The sequence below is a fragment of the Lactuca serriola genome, chromosome 1 (assembly GCF_051521515.1).
Source record: "Lactuca serriola cultivar US96UC23 chromosome 1, Lser_US96UC23_V15, whole genome shotgun sequence".
Lineage (NCBI taxonomy): Eukaryota > Viridiplantae > Streptophyta > Magnoliopsida > Asterales > Asteraceae > Lactuca > Lactuca serriola.
In genome coordinates, this window is record NC_136408.1 from 29,698,855 (window position 1) to 29,718,319 (window position 19,465).

A 19,465-nucleotide genomic window follows, 5' to 3' on the forward strand; every position below is an offset into this window, starting at 1 on the left:
ATTTTACCTAGGTGATCCTATGATATTAAGATCAAGATCATGATTTTAACAGGTAACATCCCGAAATATCAAGAATAGAGTTGAAGGGCTAAAAGAGTACATGATCAAGGGAACTCGGCGAGTCCATGGGTGGTACTCGGCGAGTAGAGTCGCGTTTTGGTCGCGTGTTAAGTGGCCGACTCGGCGAGTAGGCGCTGAGTGGAGAAAACCCTAATTCTCGAGGTTGAGCCCTATATAAAGAACATAACATCCATCCCTCAGCCTCTTTACTCATCCTTAAGTCCAGAAACCCTTAGCCTTCGTGTGTGAGTGATCATATTGCATTTGGAAGCTTGGAGAAGCAATTGTTGAGGAAATCTTGAAGGGTAGGAGGCTTGGAGCAAGGGGCTTTGCTTGGATTCGAGTTCCATTGCAGTTGGGGCGTTCTTTTGAGGTAATATCTCGTCCTTGGGCTGTTACTCTTATGGATTCATCATTTTGGGGTTTGTGGGGAGCTTATCTTGGGATGTTTTGGGGTTTGGAGGTTAGATCTGAGGTTGCTACCTCAGATCTGGAAGAGAAAAGGTCTAGAGTGCATGAAAGTCCCTGTTTGTGAGTGGTTGGTGGAGCCATCTTGTCCCAAACCCAAACCCTAGAGTGAAAATGAATAGATCTCTTTGGATTCACGTAAAGTTTGCCACTTTACGTGATGGATGGGTTGTATGAGGCTAGATCTATGTTTTGGATCAATTGCATGGCCTGGAGTGCTTCCGTATGGATTCAGACCGGTGGTACTCGGCGAGTCACATGGGTAGACTCGACGAGTTGCTTGAAGATGAGTTGGAACTCGACGAGTTGGAAGAACAACTCGGCGAGCTGGATGAAGATGGCCTGGAACTTGGCGAGTTGTATGAACAACTCGGCGAGTAGGTTGAAGATAGCCTTAGACTCGGCGAGTCTTGTCGAAGAGTCCCAATATTTTCTGGTTGAGTCGAGAATCGGCGAGTCAAGGGATGACTCGGTGAGTTGTGGGCGAGTGGACTCAGAGTTGTTGGACTCGGCGAGTCTCGGGGTGACTCGGCGAGTTAGGTCGCGGATTGAGGGAAGTTCTGAGTATGGGGACTCGGCGAGTCATCGGGTTGACTCGGCGAGTAGAGTCAGTCAGGGGTTGACTTTGACCTTGTCCAAAGGTTGACCAGTTGTCTTCCAAGGGTATTTATTGAGATGAGTGTTTTGGTGTTCAGTGAAGGAGTTCGTGTCGGAGTTTGGAGCAGCGGGATCTTATCCTTCCAGCCGACAGTTTCGAGGTGAGTTATCCTCACTATATCAACAAGGTCTAAGGCACCAAGGCCGGCCCTTATCGGATTGAGATCCGGGTAGTTGTTGTTATGTTATTGCTTTGATATGTTTGCATCCTGATAGCTAGGATGGTATATGTTAGAGACCTGATTGAGATCGGTATCCTGAGAGATAGGGTGATGCTATGCTAGTGACCGGTTAGGTTGGTATCCTAGTTAGGATGATGATATGTTATGTGATCTGTTTGATCTGCTTGTTGACTGTGAATTGCTATATGATTGTATGTATATGTGCACATGGTTGTTTGGACTGGAGTTGGGTTGAGGCGAGTCCTGCTTTGTGCTGTAGGCCAAGATACCCAAGGCGGACCGGTTGTCCCGAAGGCCCAGCGAGCGGTCCGGATAGGCTGTAGTCCCCAAGAGGGCGGACCAGACGTGCCGAGGCTTGGAGAGTGGACCAGGCCGACTGAAGGCCCGGTGCGGGCGAACCACTCATAATGTAGACTCAGAGAGTGGACCAGGTGGATTGAAGGCCCAGTGCGGGCGGACCAATCACACTGCAGACTCGTTGTATGTAGATAGATTCGGAGAGTGGACCAGGTGGATTGAAGGCCCGGTGAGGGCGGACCAATCACACTGCAGACTCGAGGTTTATGGCTAGACTCAGAGGGTGGAGCAGGTGGACTGTTGGCCGGTGCGGCGGACCAGTCACACAGTAGACCCGAAGTGCATGGCTGTTCTGTGATCGGATATGTTATGGCATGTTATGCGTGTATGGTATATGTGGTTGGTATTTTGGGGATATCTCACTAAGCATTCGGGCTTACAGTTGTGGTTTAATTTTTTTAGGTTCTTCAGGAGACCGTGGCAAGGCGAAGGCGTGATCGTACCGCTCCTCGTGTCTATGTTGTGATGAGATTCTGGGAATACTTAAATTAGATTGTATTGAAAACCTTTTTGTAATAACTTTAATGGAATCGGGTTGTTTTCAAAAAATTTAAATTGGTTGAAATTTTTGGTCATTACAAGTTGGTATCAGAGCCTTGGTTTGAGTGAATTGGAGGAACATTCGTGTGACTCTAGTCTCAAATCGAGGAGAGTTTTCAAAAGAGTATTTAAAATGGTTTTCAAAATGAGTAAAGGAGGACGCGGAGGAACAATCAGCCGGAGCCAGTAAGTAACCCCAAAATACCATACATGATATTTGTTTTGAGCTTTGTTAGAACAGCATGCTAGTGCTAGGCTAGGGATCTTCAGGATTTCATGATAATGTTGCCTGATTTGTGATGCTTGTAGCCTAGGGTTTCCTCATGAGAGATTTCCAGTGTTCCTCTAGTTGTGAGGGTTGAGCGTTGTTATGCATGTTTTCACTAGGGTGTTGTGGTAGTACTTCATACAAATATGGGTAGGTGTGGAAGGTAGTATGGGCCCGTACTACTGAAAGCACAGGACCCATACGCGTATCGGGGAAACCATGACCTATAGGGTTGGGTTGAGAGAGTTGGTTCCCGGGGTAGTGGGAAGAGTCTGAGATTTCGTGGTGTTCTTTTCAGTATGGAGATTCCGATGCATGCTGGGAGTGGATCCGGGTCAGGATCGGGAGCAGGAGAGGGAGTACCGGACGGGCCAGTGCTGCCCGAGGTTATGGATCAGATGAGCTCGTGCGAGTTGGATGCGAGGATTCGTGAGATCCTGCAGGATGAGGTTGCTGCATTGTTCCGGGCCGAGTTGTCGGAACTGTTTGGGTCGATCAAGACCGCCATGATCGATTATTTTGATGAGCGCTATGCAGCTCTCACAGAGACGGCTGTCGCGGCGGCTACAGCGGCTGTAGCAGCGGCAGGGGGAGGAGTTGGTCGGGGCTTTCAGTATCGGGACTTCGATAATACGAAGCCTCCCACCTTTAATGGAGATTCAGGACCCGATTGTTGCTATGAGATGGTTATCGGACGTGGAGGGGTGTTTCTTCGCGTGTTCATGCCCTGCTGATCAGAGGGTGAGGTGTGCTCTGAACCTGTTGAGGCTCGGGGCAAAGGATTGGTGGAGATTGACCCCGGGGTCATATTCGGATGCACAGAGGGCTGCGGTTTCATGGGATCAGTTCAGAGAGATGTTCAGCACTCGTTATGTTCCGCGGGTTGAAAGAGAAAGATTGGCTCAGGAATTCCTTGAGCTAAAGCAGGGTTCGGAGTCGGTGACGGAGATCACCAGGATGTTCACTGAGAGGGCGATGTTTTGCCCTGAGTTCGCTTCGGAGCAAACTCAGATGTCCCGATATCTGAGTATGCTCAAGAGGGATATCAGACAGTTTGTGTCTACGCAGAGGTGCGAGACCTTGTTGGAGTTGCAGGAGGCCGCTAGGCGGCGTGAGTTAGAGATTAAGTTGCAGTTGCGTGAGTTGAGGCAGGCTCCGGTGCAGTTGCAGCCGGCGCCAAAACGGTCCAAGACCGTTGATTTCAGGGTAGAAGAGCAGAGTAGTCACACTTGTGGGAAGTGTGGGAGGAGACACACCGGAGTATGTAGGTCCGGTGGCGCATGCCGCAAGTACGGAAAGAAGGGGCACTATGCGAGGGATTGTCGACAGTCATCGCAGGCTCGGGATTTGAGTATTTGTTATCATTGTCATCAGGTGGGACACTTGAGGGTCAACTGTCCACAAATTGTTGCAGGACCGGTGCAGGCTCCAGCACCGGCCACTTTGAGGATCACGGGTGGAGGTCAGGGTGGAGCGGAGCCCCCAAGGGCTCAAGGTCGTGCTTTCAGCTTACAACAGAGGAGGTCAGAGCAGTGCCGGATGCAGCCGCGGGTATGTCTTTTTCTTGATGTCTTCATTATCTGTGATTATTATGGAGTATTATGTGTCTGTGAGTCTAATTGTGTGGCTTTCAGTGTGGTATTCGTTGTTCTTTGTGGGTTGTGGTATGGTTATGGGTTTAGTATTGCGAATTTCGTTGATTATCTTTCTTGGGGGTATCTTAGTGGTAATCTGGTGTCCGATTTGAGGATTGGATAGTATTGTTTTCTGAGGAGTAGTTAGCTGCAGATTGAGTTTCTTTTGAGCTCGGGTGGATCAGCGTCGATATGTGCTTTTGGGAAGGTTGCTCGTGCTTGAGGGGCGCAGTTCGCGTGTAAGTGATTGTGTTGTGTAAGGTTGTTTAGCGAGGTCAGTGTTGGCGATCGGTGATTGATAGTCAGTGCTCTAAGTGGGGGAGAATTGAGGATTCTCCGGAAGGTCGATGGACATGAGAGGTTGATTAGCTGCTTGGGTTTCAGCAGTGGTTCTGTCAGTCAAGAGTATAGGCTGGTACGAGTAAGTGGCAGGCATGCGGGGCGGGATACAGACCTAGGGCATTCGATTGTGGAGGGCCTGGGAGCAGGTCGGGATCGAGCATGTGCGATTGAGACAGAGTTCGTAACCCTTAAAGGGCTAGAACAGTATGCATGGGAGGATTTCCGGGAGAGATAGCTCGGAATGATGAATGTTAGTTGAGCGGTCCGGATAGACTGAAGGCCGGTGGGCGTACCAGTCAAGCCGAAGGCTCGAGTCGGAAAACGGTCCAGCCAGGCTGAAGACCCGAGAGGGCGGTCCAGATTGGCTGAAGGTTCTGAGAGTGGTCCAGATTGGTTGAAGGCCTGGTGAGGCGGTCCAGTCATGCTGAAGACTCCGCAGGTATTGTTAGTCCGGTTGAGGAGATGGATTGAGTATGTTGCGATGTGTTAGCATCAGAAGGTCTGGCCCCGGGTATTGATCTTGATTAGTGGAGATGGTGCATGGACTCAAGAGTCCTTGCGAGCAGATTTAGAGCATGTGTGTGGCATGGATAGCAGTTATGCTATAAAGGGGTGGTGCAGCGTTGGGTGAGCACCGTGGCACTTGTCGTGGTGACAAGGCAGCCAAGTGGATTTCCTTGGTAAGGAAAGAAAGAGAGGAGTGTAGCTCCGAGAGGAAGAGTAATTCACGGAAGTGAAAACGGCAGTGTAGAGTTATGATCGGCGTGGTCCGACGGTGGTCATTGAGCAGCGTGATTGCGGTGGTGGTATGGAATGACATCATGATGGGATGTCTGCTGAGGACGCGGAAGGGATTCCGCGGGTGTAGAGCCAAGAGTCTCAGGATGGATGCAGGGATGGAGTCTGGGACTCCCAGCTTGATTCTGATCAAGGGTTGTGTGCGTAGTGGTGGTTCCTCCTGGGGATGTTGGAGATGTCGTCAGTGTGACGGGTTTTCCTAACCCGAGAGTGCGAGGGCTGGTGCAGCATGTGCGTGTGATTGTAAGAAGAGGACTCGTGGGAGTTGCTCTGAGATTGAAGAGTGGGTCTTTCTGTCAGCATGGAATGGATAGAGTGGGATTCGGATCGGGGATCCGGTGGTTCGTGATTATTTCTAGCTCGTAGGGGGTCGAGCAATTGTTGAGATTTGGAGCAGTGATGCATCTTGGGTAATTCTCGATTGTTGAGTGTAATTATCAGAGGATACAGCCAGTGCCCGGTATGAGACGGTTGTCAGGACACCGCAAGGAAAGAGGAAGTGAGTTCGAGTTCGATGGTTATGCCTTGAGGAACCTGGTCCGGCTAGGGCGAGGTGGCGCGTCGTGGGAGTATTTTGGAGTTGAGTTGCCATAGGCTTCGAGGACGAAGCCTAATTTAAGTGGGGGAGAATTGTAACATCCCGAAATATCAAGGGTAGAGTAGAAGGGCTAAAAGAGTAAATGATCAAGGGAACTCGGCGAGTCCAAGGGTGGTACTCGGCGAGTAGAGTCGCTTTTTGGTCGCGTGTTAAGTGGCCAACTCGGCGAGCAGGCGCTGAGTGGAGAAAACCCTAATTCTCGGGGTTGAGCCCTATATAAAGAACATAACATACATCCCTCAGCCTCTTTACTCATCCTCAAGTCCAGAAACCCTTAGCCTTCGTGTGTGAGTGATCATATTGCATTTGGAAGCTTGGAGAAGCAATTGTTAAGGAAATCTTGAAGGGTAGGAGGCTTGGAGCAAGGGGCTTTTCTTGGATTCGAGTTCCATTGTAGTTGGGGCGTTCTTTTGAGGTAATATCTCGTCCTTGGGATGTTACTCTTATGGATTCATCATTTCGGGGTTTGTGGGGAGCTTATCTTGGGATGTTTTGGGGTTTGGAGGTTAGATCTGAGGTTGCTACCTCAGATCTGGAAGAGAAAAGGTCTAGAGTGCATGAAAGTCCCTGTTTGTGAGTGGTTGGTGGAGCCATCTTGTCCCAAACCCAAACCCTAGAGTGAAAATGAATAGATCTCTTTGGATTCACGTAAAGTTTGCCACTTTACGTGATGGATGGGTTGTATGAGGCTAGATCTATGTTTTGGATCAATTGCATGTCCTGGAGTGCTTCCGTATGGATTCAGACCGGTGGTACTCGGCGAGTCACATGGGTAGACTCGACGAGTTGCTTGAAGATGAGTTGGACTGGAGTTGATATATGATTGTATGTATATGTGCACATGGTTGTTTGGACTGGAGTTGGGTTGAGGCGGGTCCTGCTTTGTGCTGTAGGCCAAGATACCCAGGGCGGACCGGTTGTCCCGAAGGCCCAGCGAGCGGTCCGGATAGGCTGTAGTCCCCAAGAGGGCGGACCAGACGTGCCGAGGCTCGAAGAGTGGACCAGGCCGACTGAAGGCCCGGTGCGGACGGACCAGTCATACTGTAGACTCAGAGAGTGGACCAGGTGGATTGAAGGCCCGGTGCGGGCGGACCAATCACACTGCAGACTCGTTGTATGTAGATAGATTCGGAGAGTGGACCAGGTGGATTGAAGGCCCGGTGAGGGCGGACCAATCACACTGCAGAATCGAGGTTTATGGCTAGACTCAGAGGGTGGAGCAGGTGGACTGTTGGCCGGTGCGGCGGACCAGTCACACAGTAGACCCGAAGTGCATGGCTGTTCTGTGATCGGATATGTTATGGCATGTTATGCATGTATGGTATATGTGGTTGGTATTTTGGGGATATCTCACTAAGCTTTCGGGCTTACAGTTGTGGTTTAATGTTTTTCAGGTTCTTCAGGAGACCGTGGCAAGGCGAAGGCGTGATCGTACCGCTCCTCGTGTCTATGTTGTGATGAGATTCTGAGAATACTTAAATTAGATTGTATTGAAAACCTTTTTGTAATAACTTTAATGGAATCGGGTTGTTTTCCAAAAATTTAAATTGGTTGAAATTTTTGGTCGTTACATAACATCTTTATATCATTTGCTTAACAAATGTTTTTATCTAAAGATTTTTTTTTGTAACTTTTATATATATATATATATATATATATATATATATATATATATATATATATATATATATATATATATATATATATTATAGGATAATAAAAGAGCAATACAATAAGATAATAGTAGATTCATCTTTAAGAACAAGAAGGATTCCAATAATTGGAATATGTGGTTGCGTAATCAAATGTTGCCTTAATTTTGTATTCTTTGCTAGCCTCTAGCTAGCTTTGTTTTTGAGTAATATATTTTGATGTTGTTCTAAAAAACATAAGATAATAGTAGGTTAATAAGATAATAATAAGATAATACTATGTGTCACATATAAACTATTATATTAAAATTAAGATAATAAGATAATATTAAAAATAACTAAAAAATAGTATATTTTTATAAAAAAAAATCTTCTTATTTTATTGGTGACGGATTTTCTGAGTAAAAAGATTAAGATGCAAAAAATTGTTGCCGCGTACTTCGTACGTGTGATTTCCCAGATTTTCAAAATATCATAACTTTTTCATATGAGCGTCATTTTTAAAGTTCTTTATATGCTTGGAAAGCTCTCGACAAGATCTACAACTTTCCCTTAGATACCAATAGTTATTTATCGCTCGATCAAAATTTTATATTTTTGATAGACTTAGGTTGTTAGAAATCGTTGTGGAAATCATAACTCCTTCATACAGACTCCGTTCTCGATGTTCCTTATATCGACAGACTCCTATTCACGAGATCTTCAATTCTCGTTTATATTTTTTAGGCTAACAATCGATCGATTAAGATTTCGATTTCGATGCGCACACTACTTCATTGAATCTTAGAAAAATCGTAACTTCCTCTAATGAGTCAGATTTAGACGTTCTCTATATGCACAAATTCTCTTTTCCAAATAGTACGTCTTTCGTTCAGATCTCCTAAGCTAATAAGCAACCTTCCTCAGATTCATTATTTATGATATTTATATTCGAATCGGATTTAACGCGGAACTTCGAAGAAGCGTAACTTCTTCATACGAAGTCGTATTCAGATTTTCTTTATATGTACGGAATCCTAATTAGGTATACTATAACTAGGTTAAGGTTATTTGTCCTAAATAATCTTTTATTTTCAATGTTTAATTTAATCTTATTTTATATATTATTAAATACTTAAATATACACATAATATCATATAAAACATGTAATCATATAAATATGTGAATAATCCTTTCTTGTTCATTTCATAAAAATGATTACAATAATTAACCAAAGGGATTACAGATTATGACTAGTCTAGCAGGAAACACGGGCGTTACAATTATCTCCCCATTAGGATGATTCGGACCCAGAATCATGTATCAACAAACATATGAGGATAACAACTTTCGATTTCGCTTTCTGTTTCCCAGGTGAGGTTTGGCCCTATCGTGTGTTTCCATGGCAGTAACACTAAATCAATCATCTTATGACGTAATTTCTTCCTCTTACGGTCAACGATTGCTTCAGGTTCTTCAACCAGCCTTCTATCTTCATCGATCCTTAATTTTGAAAGTGGAAGTTGTAACACCCGCAGATTCGGGCTAGTCAATTTTGAGACAAAAGCATCAAAAAATGAGTTTTTGATGGAAGATTATTTACAAGGATTAATCTTAACCAAGTTATAGTATGTGTTACAAGGATTGCGTACATATAAAGAACGCCGAAATCCGAGTTATAACAAAGAAGTTATGACCCGTCAAAGTTTCGCGACGGAACCGACACGGCACCGGTAAGCATAAATAGTGAATTTATGATAGAATGACTTTAATCCTTTGCGATCTAAACGAAATTCGTAGAATATGTTAAACCGAGAGCGTCCATAAAAAGAACACCTAAATCTGACTTCGTATGAGGAAGTTATGATTTCTCGAAGTTTCGGCTTAGCAGTGTACAACCCAAAGTTTGAATATCAGATCAAGCGGTTTTTAGCCGACACAACCTAAACGAGAATCATAGATCTCGTTAATAGTAGCGTAAACGGACGTCGGATGAAGAAATTATGAATTTTTAACGGACCAATCATGTCCTGGCCTGTTAAAAATATAACCTTTAAAATAAAGTCAAAATTAGCCGACAGAGTCCAAACGAAAGTTGTAGCGTACGGTCCCGCCAACGCGTGGATATAAAGAACGTCGAAAACGGAGTTCGTATGCAAAAGTTACGAATTTTAGAAGTCGAGTGTGCAATTTGTGAAACCTGATGCGAACTGGATGACGTGGCAGCATTTGGGCCGTCGCTTGCTGATCACGGCTCAGCCTTCGAATTCGGATACCTGGCTCGTAAACGCAACGCATACAAGTAGAACTCCCAGCGTCCGAAGAACGCCTCGCGTCGGAAGGGAACGTTGCGCGTACTCGTATCCTTCATGCGGTCCGAGAACAAGCCACGTCGCCCCAGCAGCTACTTAACACCTGTTGTACGATCTCCGGAGAACGCCCCACGCAAGCAGCTAAACGTTGCGCGTAATGGGAAGGCTCACGACTATAAAAGGGCAGCGAGGGTTGCCGACTTACTCACTCCAAATCCACTTCTTTCTTTCACTAGTTTCTCTCTCTACCACTCCTAACCCCCCCCCCCCCCTCCCCCCTAAGCCTAGGTAAACCACCTAGCACCCGAAGGAAGCCGCGAGGCTTCCGGAGTCCCAAGAAAGAAGGGTCTTTCGGTTCGGAAATGCTGCTCCAAGCGAAGCCTTATTTTCAATAAAAATCCGTTGTAGGTGAGCTACGCCTACGCTATTTTTAATATAGATTTTATTTAATTATAGTGATGTTATTAGGACCTTAAAATAATTATTTGGGCTATTCTTATGAGTTATATAAGAGTCGTTATAATATCTTTTATCTACTCACGGTACGGGGAATCTGGTTTAAAGGGTCGCATATGGTTGTTGGATTTTAGAAGTGCTATATGCCAAAATGGTCCTGCCCTCCGGTGTTTTATATATGGCTCCTGTCTGTACATAGTGGGTGAAGAGTATTGTTTAACGCTTATATAATAGTAAGAATAGCTAGACTATTAATTAGTCTCAGTGAATATTAGACTAAACCCTAGTGGTAATGATACTAGGTTTTGTCGAAGGAAATTGTTTTAAGAGTAACGAAGTGTTGTCCAAGTTTGGAATCACCACCTTAACAAGTGAGTGCATAGTTACTTTCATCTTACATATAGATATGGAGTATTTAATATAAATTACATGCTATGTATGCATATTGTCTGTATACTCGTTGTCTATGCTGGGTGAAAGATTTTTATACATGTTTTAAATAATTTAAGAGTCGTTATAATATCTTATGAGCTATATAAGAGTAGATGTAATAGTTTCTGTGTGACAAAATAAAATAGTGAGAGGCCTCGTTATAGATGTTATCGATGATCCGATCATCTAACGGAGTAAAGATGACGACCACAGACTATTCTAGACAGTCCAGTAGAACGCTAGCAGGCTCGAAACCTGTAGGGGTTTATTTGAATTGTGTGCTCACCGGTAGTGCTCCATCCCCCACATGGTTACCTTATTTGACATGAATTGCTGAGGAACCCCCGAAGCATGTGTTGTCACCCCGATGAAAGTCCTTAGACTAGGTCCCTTGTGTTAGATGTTTTAGGGACGTAAAGCGAGGATAACGGGAACGGGTAATCGGGTTTGTCTGGTTTGATAAAGTTAATAAACTTATTTATTGTGGGTTGAAAACCCTATGTGCTCACCAGGCTCCCAAGCCTGACCCACTCAGTTTCTTGTATTACAGGTAGTGGCGCATGAGCATAGATGTTTGGATGAGAGATAAGGGATTATAGGCCTGTAAATACGAAATAATGTAGTAAGGCTTATGTTGTACTGTTTATGTTTTTGATATGTATCGAACATGACATCTCGAGTCTTTTAATGAAATACATTTCTACGGAAATTCTTTCATAAATATTTATCATATTTTGTTTTGGGAACAAATTCCGCAACTCATTTATTTAAAATGTTACTCTGATTTTTAAACAAAGCATAAACAAATCGGCCTTTTCTGGCCATGAAAATGGGGATGTCACAGAAGCATATCCACTTCTTCCCCTGAGTACTTCCTCAAATAACAAACAAATGTGAAATGTATTATGGATACCTTCCAGTTCAGCGGGCAATTCAATCTTGTAAGCTTCATTCCTTATCCTTTGAAGTACTTTGAATGGTCCTATAAAACGAAGACTCAACTTTCCATGCTTCCTAAATCTAATACGTCCATTCCATTGAGAGACTTTAAGTAACCAACACGATGTCGTACGACACTTTCTTCTGTATGCTTGAGACTTTAATTCGTGCTCCTTCCCCTTTCCTGTCGACGAGACGAAATTCACCAAAACAAGAGAAGTCAAACTCCTCAAAACGCACTAGCCCTACACCCCTCATCCGATCTTTTTGCTCGCCTCACTCACATTCGCTTTGTTTTCTTCTTCTGTTGACGTTCACAAGGGAAATAGCAGGGATCATTTACCCCCTTTTTTAATGTACTTGAGTATAATGGGTGCAAGGATAAGGATCGATCCTTCTCCTTAGGGGTTATGTCATTATTTACCTAATTGTCCCTCAATTGTCAAATTTAAACCCATTTTTTTTAATGTACTATTTTGGTTTTTTCATTAGTAATTTATTTTTGTTTCCCTAATTTTTTAAAACCAAATCGTGAATGCTAATATGATATTGTTGAGAGAATTACTAACATGGTTAGAATTTGTGCTTTTATATATTATATTCGTATTTGTTGGGACTAATCAGTTTTTCACAAGCTTGATCTGTGAAACAGGGTAATGTAAAGAAAGAAAAAAAAACTGGGGAAAATGCTTTTCGTTCTTATTGAAATTGTAAAACGGGGGACACCTTACAACGAGCATAATGCCATGCATTTTAAAGGGAAAAACTTACTGAAATATAGGAACTAACAACTATCTCCTAAAGACCAGGTAATACAAATATGTGGTCTTGATTTATTCTTTCTAAATACTTAAACGTGCATTTAATTAAACTTCTGAATTAATATAACATTCTCCCCTTAATTCAGAGTTTGATTGGTTCCACTCCAATCAGATTCCGCATCTCCTCATACTTTATCCTTGCCATTGACTTCGTAAGAATGACTGCTTTTTGCTTTGTGCCACACACATGACTAACCACAATTTCCCCTGCGTCAATGCATTCTCGAATAAAGTGATACCTTATATGGATGTGCTTACTTCGCTCATGGAACACTGGGTTCTTCATTAAGTCAATAGCAGATTTGTTATCAACCAACAAGTCAACTAGAGGTACCCTTTGCCTTGTAATTGTTGTGAGTAATCGTCAAAGCCAGATGCCTTGGCAAGCTACTTGAGTTTCAGCCATAAATTCTGCTTCACATGATGATAGAGCTACACTTCTTTGCTTTTGTGAAGACCATGTCACTAAGTTCCCATTCATATAGAATGTTGTCCCACCTGTTCTCTTTCCATCTTCCAAATCTTTTCCAAAGTCGCTATCGGAGTACCATGTGAGAGTGATTCTTTCATTACCTCTGATATATGACAGACCATAGTTTAGAGTACCTTTGATGTATCTAAGAATGGCCTTCACTGCTTGAAAGTGTTTAATCGTTGGTTTCTCCATAAACCTGCTTACTACCCCAACTGGGAAGGAGAGATCAGGGCATGTGTGTGTTAGATACCTTAGAGCACCTACTATACTTCTATATTCGGTGGGATTCACCAATTCATCTTCTTGGTCCTTCACCAGTTTCAACTTATGGTCCATAGGAATTCTTGAAGCATTGCACTCTATCATGCGGGTCTTGACAAGAATGTTCTTTGCATATGCCTCCTGTTTCAAGGTTATTCCAGTTTCTCCTTGATTGACTTCTATTCCCAAATTGTACGACAATAAACCGAGATCACTCATTTCAAACTTAGCTTTCATCTCCAGTTTGAAATTCTCTACATCTTTGGAGCAGCTTCCAATGATTAGTAGATCATCAACATAAACTCCCACAATTAGAATTTTACCCCCTTTCTTCCTTGTATACACTGAATATTCCTGATAACACCTTGTGAATCCTAAATTCTTCAGATGTTTATCGAGACAAGCATTAAAAGCTCTGGGTGCTTTTTTTTAAATCCGTAAAGAGCCTTTGAAAGTTTATATACTTTGCCTTCTCTTCCTTTCTTCTCAAAACCTTCGGGTTGCATTACGTACACCTCTTCTTCTAATCTCCCATTCAAGAAAGATGATTTCACATCGAGATGGTGTACCCTCCATCCATTTGACCATGCAAGAGCTAATATTACACGCACAATTTCGATTCTAGCTACTGACGCAAACACCTCTTCATAGTCGATGCCTCGTTCCTATATGTATCCCTTTGCCACAATTCTTGCTTTATACTTTGAGATTCTCCCATCTGGTTCCCTTTTGACTTTGTAAATCCACTTTAAACCGATTGCACTTCGCCCTTTTGGAAGATCAACGAGGGTCTAGGTCTTGTTCTTTTCAACTGACGCCAATTCCTACTTCATGGCGCTGACCCACTCGTTTTTAGTTATTGCTTCTTGATATGAGTTTGGTTCTTCATTATTACGAATCATGAGCAATTCTTCAGGGGGTACAGATATCTCCTATGTATTTTCGTATAGATCAGTGAGTGTGCGGTAGCGTTTTGGGCCACCACCGCTAGTGGAGCTTGAGGCGGTGCTTGGAGTCGCAGTTTGAATAGGTGACTCAGGCGTAATGGGTGAGTTGGGAATAGATTGATCTGGGGGTGTGTTTGGGCTAGTTATCGAGTGTGGGCTCCCTTGTGAGTCCTTTTGGGAAGTATTGGGCTCATCATTATCCGATCCAGGCGACCCGACATCGTATGACCCGGTACCAGTTTGAGGGGTATATGGGTCAAATTCATCTCCGTCTTCAGCCTCCCCGAAGTCAACAAAATCGAAACCATCCACTGTAAAGCTCATACCTGGAATTGATTTAATATTGTCTTTCTCCCCCTAATTCCAGGTTTAGTTTTCTTCAAATACCACATCCCGACTTACATACACCGATCCTGTATCGGGGTCTAATAACCTGTGAGCTTTTGACCCTTTTTCTGTGCCGAGATAAACAACCTTCTTGCTTCTATCATCCAGCTTCATCAAGTGATTTTTTACAATCTTCATGTGAGCTAGACACCCAAATACTCTTATTTGTCCGACGTGTGGTTTCCGGCCTGTCCACATCTCATATGGTGTCGATTCCTTCAGGGCTTTTTTGCTCAACCAGTTTTGCACATAAACAGCATGGTTTACGGCTTCTCCCCACAGCACATCAGGCACCTTCATGGTTTTCAGGCAGCTTCTAACCATTTCAAGTATCAATCGGTTTCTTCTCTCCACCACTCCATTTTGCTGCGGAGATTAGGGTGATGTATAATGCCGGTTGAGCCTAGTTTCATCACAATACATGGTAAATTGATTCGAGAGAAATTCTCCTCCCCTGTCTGTTCTGAACAATTTCATCATTTCACCTGTTTCTGCCTCAACCTTCTTTCTGAAATTCTTGAACGTCTGAAATGCTTCGTCTTTTGATTTCAGCAAGTACACCCACATCACTCTGCTGAAGTCATCTACCAGCAACATGAAGTACATATTGTCAGCTGCTGTTGGTGGTGTAACAGGCCCACACAAGTCACCATGTACAAGCTCCAATGTTTTCTTTGCCCTAAAGCTTGTACTAGATGGAAAAGGATTTCGAGTTTGCTTACCCATGAGACACCCTTTGCAGGGTTCAAATGGAATGATCATCTTAGGAATTCCCTCAATTATCCCCTTTTCAGACATCAATTTCAAAGAGCCAAAGTTCACGTGACCTAACCTGACATGCCACAGCCATGATGGGTCTTTATTTTGAGCAATCAAGCATTGATTACTAACGTCTTCTTGTTCTATTTTGTAGAGGCAGTTTTGGGATTTATGTACCTTCATCAGCAATCTGCCTCTTCTATCATGTACCCAGAGAAAAGGCTCCTTTATTTTAATTTCATCTCCATCTTCAGATAATTGACCAAGACTAATTATGTTGCTGCATAAATTAGGTATGTAATACACTTCCTGAAGTTTCCTTTGTTCTCCATTTTTACATTGGAAGATTATGGAACCCTTTCCTTTAATCCTTACTTTAGTTTCATTCCCAAATCTAACATAACCTTGTATTCCTTTGTTCAGGTTGTGGAACTTCTTCATGTCACCAGTCATGTGATTGCTTGCTCCTGTATTGAGGTACTGTAACACCGTAAAAATTAAAACAATTTTTCACATTTTCAAAACACATTTTTCATTCACAATTATTAATAAAGTCTCATTGTATCATATCTCTGTTCCACAAAACATTTCCCAAGATCGAAATACATAAAACTCCATGTGTGTGTACAAATCATGCCGACGCCTTCCTGTGCTCCTCACTAGTACCTAAGACACATAACACAAAACACTGTAAGCACGAAGCTTAGTGAGTTCCCCAAAATACCACTCTAATACATATTAGCCACTCAAGGCTATAACTCTGCTGACCCTCTGGTCAGTGTGTCTCAGTGGGACCCTCCAGTCCCAACTCTCTGTGGGCCCTCTAGCCCTAACTCTATGGACCCACTGGTCCTATCCCTGGAAACTCTGAATCATGCATATCACATATCACAATAACACATAAATCGCATACAAATACACTGGCACATAACTCAACAGTACACTAGCACATAACTTTGTTACCACTCTAGGTAAAGTATAATGAGAAGACTCACCTCAGATGTCTCGGTAAATCTCCGACTCGGTAGAAATATGGTCTAGCCTCCGCCTAATCACATAAAGTAAATACTCTCATAAATATAACTTTCGAGACTAGACTCAACTCTCTCTTGGCACCCTCAGAAGGGTAAAAGACCATTTTACCCTTCTCTTGACACAAAGACCCCATTATTGACCAAACCCTCAAAGTCAACAAAGTCAATGGTCAAACTTTGACCCGACGCGCCGAGTGCACTTGGGCGACTCGGCGAGTCTACGCATGTCCATTATCCCTCTAGTCTCGCATGACGCGTCGATTCTTTCCCCTGCTCGACGGGTTACACCTGGCATGAATCGCGGGGCCACCCCAACTCAACTCGCCGAGTCCCATTATGAACTCGGCAAGCTCCGCCTTGAACTCCAGTCCTCTATTTCCCTCTGACTCACCGAGTCATTCCCCCAACTCGACAAGTTACTCCTTGAGTGAACTATGGGAAACCCTAGCCCTACTCGTCGAGTCTGTTCTTGGGACTCGGCGAGTTCATGTCATGCTCAAGCTCAAATGACCTCCTGAGGTCAGATCTGTTCCTCTAACCCATAGATCTGGCCTCCTTAAGCAATATAAACACGTAAAGTCTGGATCTTGATGCCCATGCAAAGACTTAATGGCTCTATTTGAAGAAATGGCATCAATATGTCACCCTAAGCTCATATTACCCAATGTCACCCCATAAAGATCAAGGAGTTAAGGTCTTTGGACCTCTTTGGATCCAGATCTGAAGCCTCAACACAAGAAGGGACCAATTGCACCATCATTCACACTCTAAATGGGCTAGAAACCCTAACTCTCAAGGATTAACACCCAAAACTGAAGAATGATCGAATATATACCTCAATATGAAGTTCTTAGGCTATGAAATCCACAGAATAGCACCCTCTTCAGCTCCTTCTTGCCTTGGTCACCTTTTTCTTGAAAAAAACACCCACACAAGGATCAAAAATGGCCGCTCCTTCCTCACAAACGCTCTAGATCGCTTAGGGTTTCACTCGGGGGTCTAGTAGCTGCAATTGGTGGCTATAAACCCCTTTAAATATGTCTTAAACCTCGGGGATTAGGGTTTCATTAAACAGCGCGGACTCGCCGAGTCCGGTCATTAATCTGGATAGAATTTGTGATCCTACTCGGCGAGTCTAAGCGTCAACTCGCCGAGTCCTTCCAAAATCTCCAAAATAAATGAATAAATAATGTACCTGGAAATCCGGATGTTACAGGTACCATATCCCTGATTTGCTTATCTCTCCACCATTTGTCTTCAATTTTGGATGCAGTTTCTCCTCATTCAGAAAAATTTCACCAGCTTCTTCTTTGCCTTCCAGGGACATAAGCAATAGTGCAGGTTCAGAGTCTTCTTATATTAGGTTGTTTTCATGGCTTCTCTCCTTTCTTGGGTTTTTGCACTCAGTTGCATAATGGCCATATTCTTGGCAGTTATAGCACTGTATTGTGCTTTTGTCTTGACTGCTAGAGGCCCCATGATTCCCTTCCATGTGGTGATTTGATCCACTTCTACCACGACCACGACCTCCATTATGCCTTCCTCTGCCTCTGCCTCGTCCCCGTGATCCTCCAAAACCTCCTATATGCGATTTGGATTTGGAGTCTCCATCACCCTTCTTCTTGTTCCTCTCTGACCACTCTTGGTGTGTCAAGAGTGGATTTCGATCATCACTTTCAGTATGTCCCTTTATTCTTTCTTCATGTGGTTTTAATCTTCCAATGACTTCTTCTACTGTCATGTGTTCTAGGTCTCCAAACTGTTCCAGGGTCGAGGCCAATTGCAGAGTCGACACTGCCTCAAGCAGTTTCTTCACCACATAGTCTTCTTCTACGGTATCACCCAGAGTACGCATAGAGCTGACAATATTATCAATTTTCACTGCAAATTCATCCACACCTTCTGATTCTTTCATGGTAAGTGATTCAAACTCAGCCTTTAGAGTTTGTATTCTTGCTATTTTTACTCTGTCAGCCCCTACAAATCTTGTCTTCAGAGCCTCCCAGGTCTCTTTGGCTGTTTTCTTCTCAGCCAATGACATCAAGAGATCTTCAGGTATCCCTTGATAAATTGCTGCTAATGCCATTTTATCCTTCTTTGTGTCAACAACTGTGTTTGCAGTTCTGGGCTCCACCGCCTCCCATACACCATGTGCCTGCATAAACACCTTCATTTTGATAGCCCAAGCTCCATAGTTCGTCCTTGACAACATAGTATATTGAAGGGTGATTTGACTATCTTTCTCGCCATTACCACTGGTTCCTGCCATTTCTTCTTGAGACTGGTACTTGGGCATATACCAGGATTAGCTCTGATACCACAATGTTGGGATTAATCAGCTTTTCACAAGCTTGATCTGTGAAACAGGGTAATGTAAAGAAAGAAAAAAAACTGGGGCAAATGTTTTTCGTTCTTATTGAAATTGTAAAATGGGGGACACCTTACAACGAGCATAATGCCATGCATTTTAAAGGGAAAAATTGGAACTAACAACTATCTCCTAAAGACCAGGTAATACAAATACGTGGCCTTGATTTATTCTTTCTAAATACTTAAACGTGCATTTAATTAAACTTCTGAATTAATATAACAGCATTTGACCATTGATTACTTTACTGTATTACTGGTTATTTATATAAAACTATCAAATGTAGATCCAGAATGAAACAAGTGCGGATGTAGAGATCTCTTTTTCAGCAAAATAATCTGTACCAGTTCACCACAATGATACAGTGAGCTATGATTGTTTGGGTGATATGATTCTACTCCTCTCGGGTAAGTTCTCAAATGATTTTATTGGTATCTAATGCAATGCTTATATATGTTGCATGAATGATCCCTGATTTGATAACAAAGACTTTTTCGTTTTGGTCATTGCTGTTAGAGATGAATTTGGTTTAAGCTCAACATCGTTACCCCCAACCCTCCAACATGACTTTATTGTATAATTTTTATTGGCTCCTGTCATATATATTGCATTTTGGTTGGTGATGAATATACATATATGGATTGACCTATTACAAATTTAGGGTGGGGACTGTTACATATACCTGGGAAACAAAAATATAATCTTCTATGTATTTAACAACATACTATATATGACTCGA

The 19,465-nt window shown here is 43.1% G+C and overlaps 1 protein-coding gene across 1 annotated transcript; it reads right to left on the reverse strand.

Moving 5' to 3' along the window:
* Positions 1–17,712: 17,712 nt before the first annotated feature.
* Positions 17,713–18,627, reverse strand: LOC145053043 (uncharacterized). Its single transcript, XM_079001002.1, has one exon. It carries the CDS (start codon positions 18,625–18,627, stop codon positions 17,713–17,715), a length of 915 nt encoding a protein of 304 aa, XP_078857128.1.
* Positions 18,628–19,465: the final 838 nt, after the last annotated feature.

Coding starts and splice junctions, on each gene's coding strand:
- LOC145053043 (XM_079001002.1), bottom strand. CDS start 18,627: ATGGCAGGAACCAGTGGTAATGGCGAGAAAGATAGTCAAATCACCCTT.